This window comes from Ranitomeya variabilis, chromosome 4, assembly GCF_051348905.1.
Source record: "Ranitomeya variabilis isolate aRanVar5 chromosome 4, aRanVar5.hap1, whole genome shotgun sequence".
NCBI lineage: Eukaryota > Metazoa > Chordata > Amphibia > Anura > Dendrobatidae > Ranitomeya > Ranitomeya variabilis.
Window position 1 is genome coordinate 201675830 of NC_135235.1, and position 12374 is coordinate 201688203.

A 12374-nucleotide genomic window follows, 5' to 3' on the forward strand; every position below is an offset into this window, starting at 1 on the left:
AGGTCTCCAAGGGGGACGTGACACCCTCTTGGCAATAAGCCAGTCGGCATCTTTGGTGAACAGACGAAGGCACAGCTCTTTAGGCCAATCCATAAGACTTCTGTTACACATCTTCTGTACTCTGAAGAGACAATTTGCATATTTTCCAGAGGAGCATTGCGTCTTTAAGTCTCCTCATCTCGACAGGCTTAACATGTCACTCTCCGCAAGGAGAAATAATACTTCTTGGATCTCGGTCAGACACCTCTCTCTCAGCCAAACCAGATCTCCACTTTGCACTGATGAGGGGCAGTACCCCGAAACACAGTGTCTGCAAATTGAGATCTGGTTTGGCTCTTATCTTAAGTCATGTGACAAGGCTCAGTGAAGGGTCGACATTGACTGTTAGGATTGCTACTTCCAATAGGTGGCAGTAGAGTTCTAGTCCTTCCTTGAAGAGACAATTTGTACATGTCTTTAAGGGGTTTGGTAAAACCAAAGATACTATCATTTGTATGAAGGGGCTATATGATACACTTGAATGTAGCAGAGCCACAATAAAAGAGACAACCAATGACTAAGAGTGGCTCTGTTTCTTAAGAAAAGCATGCCTAAGAGTGCCTAATGGGATCAGTGACTATGTTCTTTCCAGTGTCCATGCTTGCAATGTGTAATGTTCCCGATTATCCTAATCTAATTTTACAATGAATTCCATTTTTAAATTTCGAAAGTCAAAAATGTGAATTTGATTATTTTGAAGATTTTTTTTTTTTAATCATTTTTATTAACTAACAATACTCTCTTACAGGAAATCACGGCCTCCTTTTTCACCCCCAGCCTCAAAATTCAGCTATGAAGATATGATTAATTGTCATGTTTTAAGGGTAAAGGTAAATATACATTTTATTTTCATATGATAATGAAAATACATCAGAATTGCAAGTTTAGAGGAAACGACTTCAGGAAGCTCACTTTTTTTGCTGTATGTCACACTGAGTTTTTTTTACGAGTTCTTGGAGTAGAAGCTGAATGGAAGCTCTGCATAGGGTATATGCAAAGGTTTACATAGGCGAAGAGGCTTCAAGATAAAGTCGGTAGTCTTTTTTCTTAGAGAGCCTCACTGGTGGTTTCGTCGTAGGTTTTGCGGCAGCTCAACCACCAGCTTCTTTTTTCCTATAATTTAAGCTGTAACCTATGGAAGCCGCCCGAAGACTTATGCATTATTTTTGTTTTTGTGATCCTTTTGAAACAGATTCCAGGCGGAATTCACTTGTCAAAGATGTTGCGTGCCCATACCCACACTTTCTTCAAAAACTTGGAGTCTCCATTCAAAAACTCAGTAAAAAAATTATGGGGCAGATTCAATAAGACTTGCGTTGCGCAGCTTATCTCCAGGAGAACAATGCACTCAGCAGTCCAAAATCGGATACGTCGTATTGACATCTCCCCTATCACTCGGCCGGTGCCCCAATACACATTAAACTGTCGACCAAGCCAGTCGATATTGGCAGGTTCAGTCAACATTAGTCTAAAAAGTATGAGGTCTTTAGGGTGTCTTTTTGCCTATTTTTTTGAGTGGAAATCACAATAATTCAAATTAAGGAGAATGCTAATTTTTTGGTCAAATTTAGGCAAAATCAATATACCGTGAGTTGATTTGCTGCTTCGCTTATCTCTAACCGCAATTATTTATTATAGACCAGTGACTAAATGATATTTTTGACAAGTCAGACATTTTGCTAAAATGTGGAAACACCAAGGATAAAGACTTAATCATGGAGCATTTTAATCATTTTTATTTTCGGGGTTTGTGCACACGACGTCTTTTAGACACCGGAGTATCCAGCGAATTTCGCTACAGGAAGAGACTTCAGCAAAACACTCACAATGGTTTTTCTGAAGCGTCTTCTTTAGCCTCTCTTTGGTCCTTTCTTTTATGGCTGCCAGCCTTCTTTTTTTAGAATTTTTTTCCTGAAGCGTCTTCTTTAGCTTCTCTTCGGTCCTTTTATTTTATAGCCATCAGCCTTATTTTTGGGGGCTCGAATATATCAACTAACAATTTCGTTAGCGCTTTTTCAGGTGGGCAACCGAGCAGAAACACCTGAAAAAGCTGCTGTGTGCACATACCCTTCGAATGTAAGATATGAAGAGAACGTATCACCTTAATTTCTTTTTCTTGTTGTTTCTTGTAGGATATTGTATTTTTCTGGCTGGTGATTTGGTTGAGACTTGGCAACAGCTGTATCTTTGAAAACGATCCGATATCGGATGAATATATGCAGAAAACCCAAACACTGGTGAGCTTTTTAGGGATTTCTACATTGCCCCATTAATAGTGTGATCTTTTGTGTAATTTTCTTTTTGTTTTAACTGGGCAATGTTGGGGTTACTTGACCCTGATTCTTCATTTGCAGATTTTTTTAGTAATTTTTGTTGTCTTTCTTATCACACTGCCAAATTTTGCACCAATTTCGTCCAAATGGTTCAGTGTGTTTGATTAATTTGGTACAAATGCAAGAATATTTTTTTTTCTCTTTTGTTTTATTTGCACCTTTTTGGAATCAAATGTCACACTGTCCTGTCGCAATATTCACATAACCATATTTTTGGTCCTGGTAAAAAATTGACAGCACTCACACTAATGTTATTCAATAGGTCTGTTTAGATGACCATTTTTTTAAAGAGTTAAAAGTCCGCTTGAAAAAAAAATGCGCTATTCGCTTCCATACATCGGATAAGACTCACTTATTCATATCTATGGGTGTGCAAAACAAATTGGATTCCATACGGATCAACCATCCAGTTTTTATGGATAGGATACTGTATTCGGTCTTGTAAATTTAAATAACTGCTAATGTATAAAAATTAATGTTTTTGGTTTTTTTTGGATGATCAAAAGATTTGTTATATATTTTATCTATATTTTACATATATTATATATATATATATATATATATATATATATATATATATATATATATATATATATATTTTAATATTTTTTTTATATATTCATGTGAAATTAGCCTTTCGGTAAGCTTTAAAATTGTTACATGTTAGTTTTCAATTGCAGAAAAAAAGAATTGAGCCAAATTTTTGTGACGTTTCTAAAAAGGATGAATTCGTCAAAAACATCTAAAACCATGCCTGCATAGTCCGACAAACCTAAAAATGACATGGACTAAAAAAAAAATGGTTAAAAAATGATGCAAAATAGATAATAAATTTGCACAAACACAAAAAATGTCTAAAAAGCAAACTCACACCCTAACCCTCGATAAAATGCTCTAAAATAATGATGAATCTGGTGTACGGGTTTAATTAGATGAACACGCCCATGGGCGGACAGACCGTTGGTGTAACCAACGAGGTAAGGGGGCCAGATCCACCTACAAAACAGGTAGAGTTGTGCATTATTTGCCTTTTCCTAAATATTTTGAGTTTTTTTAATGGGTTCTGTCTATTCCAAATTTCATCAAACGTCGTAATAGAACACAACGGACCCCATTGTAAGCCAGATTGTGTTAGCAATATATTTTTGCATACCTCATAGAATGGAAAAAAATCAATTTATTTTGTTTTTGCTTTTTTAAGGCAGATTATTTACCAAATTACTATAACATGGATTTGCCAAGAATGGTTCCTGAAGAGGAAAAGGTATTGTAACGTAATGTTTTACCACTGCTGTTGCCCTGTAACAGGTAGTCCGTGAATTAAACTATAGGAGAGGATATCGATAGCCCTGTGTTGCCCACCAAGTATAACGTTGCTTTCACACCTGAGGGGCAGACTGTTGAGCCCTGGTGATCAAGTCGCACCCAAGATAGTTGACAAGTCTTGGCTGTACTCAGCATATCCCATCATTTTGGAGGATTATACCAACAATTTGTATAGGATACGCTGGCATCTTCAGGGGCTCTACAACCGGGGGAGGGTTAACCACTTATTTCCAAAATCATCTTCTGACTTCCCACATTACATGCTTGTAACATGCACGGGTAAATTTCCACAAAGCAAATTCCATTGCAGAAGTTGTTACAACTGAAAATTGGTCCCAATAATCTGAATGGGGTCGAATAAAATGAAAACACCAACTACAGAAATTTCCGCAGCAACATTTGCAGCGCATACGCAACTTATAATGATATATTTGCAGAAATTGGTCCCTTGTAACACAGTCCATAAACTGGGATACTTCTTTAAATAGTTGACTTTAATTTTCATTATCCACACACAGATTAATTGGACAGTAACTTTGCATTTTACCATATTTTTCGAACTGTAAGACGCACTTTTTAGCAAGAAAATAAATCTTGCTAAAAAGTATCTGCATCTTATAGTCCAAAGTCAAGTAAGACCAACAGGGCTACACCCCTCTGATTTCATCTTTAGTAATCTGGCAAAGAGCTTATAAAGTGCTATGCCTTATTATTTAGCTTTTGGTCACTTCGTTTGCATTTCCTGGATGCTCATGGAGTGAAGAATGAATGCATAAAGTGTACCTGTAGCCAGCCCTGATTAGCAAGTCAAATATAAGACTGAAACATAAATCTCTATTGCTGCTAGGGACTAGAGTTGAGCGAATATGTTTGGAATCGGTCTCCGAATCTGAATTTGCCATATTTGTGCCATATCGCTACCATATTTGTGCCAAATTTGTGTTTGATGATCGATTCCGAACATATCAGTCATTTCTACTCCCATTGACTTCATTGGTGTTCGGCGAATATTGCAAATAAAATATTCGCCGCCGATCGTAATCCGAATCGAATTTTGAAAAACTCGCTCAACTCTACTGAGGACCATAACTGGAAAAGAGACTAATCTGCTGATTTCTCCCACATACTTTGGGGGATTTATGGGTCTTTACCTTTGTACACACATAGGAGAGACCTGTCATTCATCTTCTGCAGCGGTGGGCGAAACTGGCCATGAGCGATGCCGGACTAGTCTCACCTCGGGCTATGGTGCCCGGACAGATCTTTAGAGAAATATACCTGGTGGCAATCGTGCTGCCCGTATGAGTTGACTTATAGGTTCACTTTAAAATAGCGCTCCAATAAAAATGTCGCACATTAAGTTCCCGATTTATCATTGCTTTTTCTCCAGTTTTCTGGAGTCATTTGCTCTTTATTAGTGGCTTTTGTATTTGCTCCTCAGGTTTGTACCGCTTTTTAGGATGTCTTTCTTTTTTAGTCTTTTTATTTTTCCTTGACAACTTTGCTTATCTATTAATTTTAGACAGATTAATACAATGCGACTTTTACCAAATATCGCTTTATTTTTGTGCATCTCAGTTCCTGCCTGGAGTAATGTTTTAGGCCGAATTTTCATTTCGGTGTATTTTTAGACAAACGTCCTACTCTTTTAAAAGTTAGCAAATTTTGATGCTAAACAATTGGGTGAAAACCAGTTAAAGACAAAATTAACGATCAGGGTTTTTTTGGCGCAAAATAGTGACTTCAAGTGATAAATCTGACTCTTAGAATCACACAACAGACCATAAAAAAAGACTAAGTGCTGGTGTTAATTTACAAATGGCCATCTGGTCCTCATCTGAACCGCAAGCCACTTTCTCAATTGTTAATTGGAATGGATTGAAAAAGTGACTTTTGTAACGAAGCAAATTGAAAATTGTTTTATTATAAATATTGTTTCAATAAGGATGATCTTGTCCTGACTCTCCGCGTTTATCTGCTCCAACCTCCTATGCCCTTTTCTTTCCTTACCATTTCGTCCTTCCTTTCCTAAGTTTTCCTTCCACATTCTTTTCTTCTTGCATTAACCTTTTTTTTCTGTTGATTCTTCTTTGAATATATCTTCTTACTTGTTTAATAGAACAAGTTTTACATCACTATGCTATGTTTTATTACTCACCTTATTGTCTATAACTATAATCCCCTTCCCGTAAATTGTTAAAAATTCCCCCCAAATGAAAAGAATATTGTTGAAAAAGGGACTTTTGGTCCACAAAGACGTAATTGTGTGAGCCGACTGATTTACAAGGCAGGCCACATGGTACGGATGAAGTTCGGAATGGTGCTAACAGAATATTGCAGTGATTGGTCTTTCCAAGACTACCAGGAAAATTTTAGGTAGCGAAAAATCTTTTTTTCCTTTCATGTGCATCTTATAGTTAGGCCGCGGTCACACTTGTGTGATATGAGAAACTCACGCGAGTCTCTCGCAACAATATCAAATTATGCTACGCCGCAGACCCCATTTTGATTAAGATATTTTTTTTTTCTAGAAAATTATGTGACAAAATCAAATGAAAATATAGATATTCTAGATCATTTCATGCTACAGCACAAGCTCCACCACAATAAGATATGCAGTATGTAAAATAGAGGGCAGGTCACTGAGGGATCAGTGACCTGTCAGCAGCCATATAGATGTATCTGTAAGCAGAGCACCACTTAAAGCCCCACCCACAAAAAAGCCCCGCCCATAGGCCACCCACAGCCCCGCCCCAAAGCACGAGAATACAACGCAACTGTGGTGCCGTTGAAGGTTCAGATGCCACAGAGGTACTGCATCTCAGCCAGAGATGTGGTATCCCAACTCTCTGGTAAGAAGGGAACGTTGTACAGAACTCTTAAGAGCTCTTTTACACTTGAGAGGAAAAAACAGTCCGACTTAGGGACCGAAAAAACGGAGGTAAATAATGCGATTGTCATGAGAGTGTCATGCGATTTTTATTATTTATTTATTTTTTTTTTAAATCGCAACATCCGTATGACATCCGTATCGCTGTCTGATTTTTACGCAGCGGTGTCCTTTGAAAAGCCGGCAAATCAGTGCTGTGTACGGAAAAATCACACTGACAGATTAGAATAGAAAAGATAGAATAAATATATACACATAGAATAGGTGTATATATATTTATATATATACGTCACTGAGACACCTATATATATATAAATATTTATATTTAATGCAGCGCTAGATAGCAGAAAAGCCTGTAAGTCATTTGCCAGCTTTTGCTATCTCCTTCCCAAACCCAACAGGATATGAGACATGGATTACATACAGTAAACCATTTCATATCCCTTCTTTTATTACATATTCCTCTTTACTAATGTAAGAAGTGTCTGTGTGTAAAATTTAGTGGCTCTAGCTGTTAAAATAATTGTTTAATCGCGGAAAAAATTGGCGTGGGCTCCCGCGCAATTTTCTCTGCCAGAGTGGTAAAGCCAGTGACTGAGGGCTTAGCCTAGAGAGGGTCCATGGTTATTGGCCCCCCTGGCTAAAAACATCTGCCCCTAGCCACCCCAGAAAAGGCACATCTGGAAGATGCGCCTATTCTGGCACTTGGCCACTCTCTTCCCACTCCCCTGTAGCGGTGGGATATGGGGTAATGAAGGGTTAATGTCACCTTGCTATTGTAACCTATTCTATGTGGATATATCTATTCTAACCTGTCAGTGTGATTTTACTGTACCCAGCGCTGAATTACCGGCTTTTCAAAGGACACCGGTGCGTAAAATCAGACAGAACTCGCATGGTGCGAGTGCTGTGCGATTTTTATTTATTTTTTATTTTTTCTCGCACCCATTGACTTACATTGGTGAGTCTTGTCCGAGAATCGCAGCAATACGCAGCATGCTGCAATTTTTTTTCTCAGTCCGATTTTGGCTGAGAAAATAATCGCAAATGAGATGACACCTATTGAAGAACATTGGTCCGAGTGCAGTCCGACTTTTGTTATCAGATTGCACTCATCCATTTTCCTCGCAAGTGAAAATGAGCCCTAACACTTGCACCCAACAGACAGCAGTTTGGATAGGAAAGGGTGTTGGGGAGTGGGTGGAGAAGGTAGGAAAAAGGGGAGGAGCTAATTAGGTGGGGAAGTGTGTGAGAGCAGTTGGTCCTGAGAGGCCAAAGGAGAAGGAAGACTGAGGTGGAGGGGAAAGGAAGACGAGCTTGTCACTGAACTTCAGCTGAGGCGGAGCTGGTAGGAGAGGAGTGAAGCTGAGCAGACGTGGCAGTCTGCAGCATCAGACAGAGTGAGAGAGAAAGAGCAAGAATTGAAAGGGAGGAGAAGAGGCTCCCAGTAGAAGGGGTTCCAGGAACACGCGAAGTGCAGGAGGCCACCCGTGGGATCTGTATCCAGGCTGACCTGCGTCGGTGGAGGAACCAGGCCGCAGTAGGGGATCCAGCCCATGAATTAGTGGGAACACTCCAGGCTCCAGCAAAGAATCCGGAGGCTGCTGTGATTGCAGGTGCAGCAGCCATATTTGCACCTACTCGCTGAAAAGGTGAACATATAGGGTTCAGGGGACAGAGAGTACGTCGCCCGACAATACCCGCGTTCACTGGCTTGGGTTACTGGGTGGCAAGTGCTGAGGCAGGAGAGGCTATAGCCAGCACAGAAAGATGGCCAGGAGAGGCATACATATAAGTGGAGTTCTGGACAGGTGCCTGACTTGCCGGAGAGTTCTCTGGACCTTACCTGGAGGACACAGCACCCCGGCTGGGGGCCCGAACTGTAAGTAAAGCTGTGAAAACTGCAACCTGCTGTGTCCTTCCATTTCTTTCCGGCATCACATACTCTGCACCTCTACCTGTCTTTAATAGCATTGCTACCTACATCACTCACAACCCTGGGGGCCCAGCTCTACCTGTGAAGAGCTATAGCATCTAAACTGCAGAATCATCACCCCAGAGGACCCCTTAAAGCAGTGTCGGTCACCCTGACCGAAAACCACAGGTGGCATCACGAACACTACTTTTTTTTTATCAAATCCCCTTAAAAGACCTTTTCCCTTTTAATTGAGTGCCCAGGGCCACGGACCGGATCGCAGCCACCGTGACATCCCCTTTAAGTGCGATCGGACCTGGTCCTAAGTACCCCACGCCCCTGGCGGGCGACTCACAAGCGCCGCCACCGGTGCATGAAGAATGTTTTTTTTGTTTTTTTTCAAACAATAAGATATGCAGTATTTTAAGAAAAAAATGGAGTTCTATACAGAAATTAAATAAAAACAGTCTTTATTATAACAAAAATTAGTTAAAAAACCAATGTGCAATGTACAATATAAGAGAAGCAAGGAGACCCTAGTGAACATACATCCGGATCACGTACACCAAACTATGTATAATAACACCAAGGGTTACATATATATATCTACCGCATTTACAATGATATGGTAAATGATGCCAGTTTCATTGTGGACAAGTGTCCCCCCTATACAGAGTAACCGAACATCAGAAAAGGTGGTCGTATGTATCAGATATACGGTTTCTTACCCATGGTGCCTGGGACCCTGGATATCCCCCTGACGCGCGTTTCGCGTAGCTTTTTCAAAGAGGGAGTGAGGAAAAGCTTCTCAAGTACGGTGTTTTATACTACTCCCCTTTTGCCGAAATCTCTGAAATGCGCATGCGCGCCACGATCACTGCAGGAAGTTGTACTCACTCCCCGGCATTCACTAGGAGCGCACGTCATGGGGAAATCCCCATCTGACGTCACGGACATGCGCACCTAGGGGAACTGAAGCCGAAGCAGAGAGAATTCCCCCGCAGGCGCAGGGCGCATGCGCCAGAGATCGGTCCCGGACATAATGGAAAAGGCGCCCAAAACAAAGCGCCGAAGCGTCATATATGCTGTGAAAGTCAAAATTTAAAGGGGCCACGGCTAAATAGAATACTGGGCAGTTGTAGCACTAATGATTATGAGAGACAGAAACAAGCTAAACGGGACACTACATTTAGTGGGGCATAAAAGTGATGCTAATATGGGTGAAAATGTGAAATAATGATAAATATATAATCCTAGTAATAAATATACAATATATAAAATATATAATACTCTTGCATGATAAAAATGTGAGTACCTGTGTAGAAACAGTGCAACAATGACATACTTGATAAATACATATATGCGATACATATAAATATAACAAAACATTATTAATACTGATGCAACGAAGTGAGCCATCTTCACGTAGTGCCCGCTACTACAGATTCACTGATGCTTGTGTCCTCATTCAAATAGCATAATAGCAAAACACCGGATATTGAGAACCAATTAGATCTAAGGATGTAAGGGATAAGATAAAAATAAATGATAAACAGAAAAAACAACAAAAAAACACAATTTTAAAATGTAATGACAGATTTATTGATCTCCTAACAACGCACTAAGAGTGCATAGTAGAACAGGGTTTTCATAAAAAGGGGACAAAGCTAATAGTTTCGTTAAGTCCCGCCGGAGACATAGCATCCAAAGTAACTATCCATTTACATTCTACCTGTGCGAGTAGTCGTTTGATGTTACCTCCTCTATTGCCACAGTGAACCTGATCGATCCCAATGATCCGTAGACCCGTGGGATCGCATCCATGGAACAAATAGAAATGCTTTGGGATAGTCTTTAGGGTTTTTACGTCCTCAGCCTTACGTGCATTTACGATGTCCCTTACGTGTTCTCTCACGCGTACACGGAGCTGACGTGACGTAAGCCCAACATATATTTTGGAGCAAGGACATGTGGCCAGGTACACAACAGAAGTACTACTACAGCGAATGTGATGACGAATCTGGAACCTCTTTGTAGCACACGACGACGAAAAATGAGTGCCCCTAATGAGATTTTTTTCCTTACATGCCAAGCAATCGCCGCAGGGATAGCAACCCCAAGTTGGGCCTCTGTTGGTTGGATTTAGGGGATTAGTGACTTTTGCCACATAGTGGCTTTTAACTAATAGATCTCTAATACTTCTCCCCCGTTTTGCTGTAAAGCTAGGTCTTTGAGGGATGCTTGATGCCAATACGGAATCAGTAAGGAGTACTGGCCAATGCCTGTTGATTATCTCCTGCATACGCTTCCAATAGCAGTTGTATGTGGAGATAAATCTAACATTGTTATCCGATGTGATTTTCTTCTCCTTTTTATACAGTAGCTGGTGTCTATCCATTTTCTTGGCTCTAATGTACCCTTGCTTAATGCAGCGATTGCTGTAACTACGGACTTTAAATCTATTTTTTAGATCATCCGATTGGGCCTCAAATTTCTGTTCGGTAGAGCAGATCCGCTTCATCCTGAGGAACTGGCCAATTGGGATGGCTTTGATGGTATGTGTGGTATGGGATGAGGACGCATGCAATAAGGAATTAACTGAAGTGGCTTTTCTAAACACATCTGTATGCAGCGTCCCCATCTCATCCACCTCAAGACAAATGTCGAGGAAATCAATCCTCTGTTTATGTGTCTTATATGTTAATTTTATGTTGCGAGAGTTGCAGTTGAGCTGACCCATAAATTCAGTGATGCCTTCCTCACTACCCTGCCATATAAAAAAGATGTCATCAATGTACCTATGCCAACACTGCACTCGGTCTACAGCAGAAGCTCCATCCTGATGGAATATGGATCTCTCCCATAGACCGAGGAACAGGTTGGCATAGGCTGGAGCACAAGCTGCCCCCATGGCAGTGCCACGTATTTGGAGGTAGTACCTATCCTTGAAGGTAAACACATTATGGGTCAGAACAAACTGCAACAAGGTCACTACAACATCACAGGTCTCACCATCCCAGTTGCCATTCTCCAGGAAGAAGCGGACCGCCTCAATACCGTCGTCGTGTGCAATGCATGTATATAAAGATTCGACATCAGCTGTTACTAGCCACATGTCTGTTGTGAATTTGCTTTTTGGCTCCCTCTAGTGGTTACTAGTGATTTGACTCTGGGTATGTCAGTCATCCCTTGTATGCTCACCTGGGCCGTTAGTTCAGGGGTGTTGCTATATAAGCTCCCTGGACCTTCAGTTCAATGCCTGGCAACGTTGTAATCAGAGCTAATCTGTTGTGCTCTTGTCTACTGATCCTGGTTCCTGCTAGATTAAGCTAAGTCTGCTTTCTTGCTTTTTGCTATTTGTTTTTGTTTGCATTTTTGTCCAGCTTGTACTTAATCTGTATCCTGTCCTTGCTGGAAGCTCTAGGGAGCTGGTGTTCTCCCCCCGGGCCGTTAGACGGTTCGGGGGTTCTTGAATTTCCAGCGTGGATGTTTGATAGGGTTTTTGTTGACCATATAAGTTATCTTACTACATTCTGCTATTAGTAAGCGGGCCTCTCTTTGCTAAACCTAGTTCATTTCTATGTTTGTCATTTCCTCTTACCTCACCGTTATTATTTGTGGGGGGCTTGTATCCTACTTTTGGGGTCCTTTCTCTGGAGGCAAGAGAGGTCTTTGTTTTCCTCTTCTAGGGGTAGTTAGTTCTCCGGCTGGCGCGAGACATCTAGCGACCAACGTAGGCATGTTCCCCGGCTACTTCTAGTGTTGGCGTTAGGAGTAGATATATGGTCAACCCAGTTACCACTGCCCTATGAGCTGGATTTTTGTACTTCGCAGACTTACCTATTTCTCTGAGACCCTCGCCATTGGGGTC

At 40.8% G+C, this 12374-nt stretch overlaps 1 protein-coding gene across 1 annotated transcript in view; it reads left to right on the forward strand.

Annotated features, from left to right (window-relative positions):
* FLT3LG (fms related receptor tyrosine kinase 3 ligand) overlaps positions 1-12374 on the forward strand; it is a 107917-nt gene that overhangs the window by 56356 nt on the left and 39187 nt on the right. Inside the window, exons 2-4 of the mRNA XM_077259648.1 lie at positions 788-869; positions 2172-2276; positions 3574-3636. Coding sequence (XP_077115763.1) covers positions 840-869; positions 2172-2276; positions 3574-3636 — 198 coding nt within the window. The 5' untranslated portion in view covers positions 788-839. The remainder of the gene's footprint in view (positions 1-787; positions 870-2171; positions 2277-3573; positions 3637-12374) is intronic.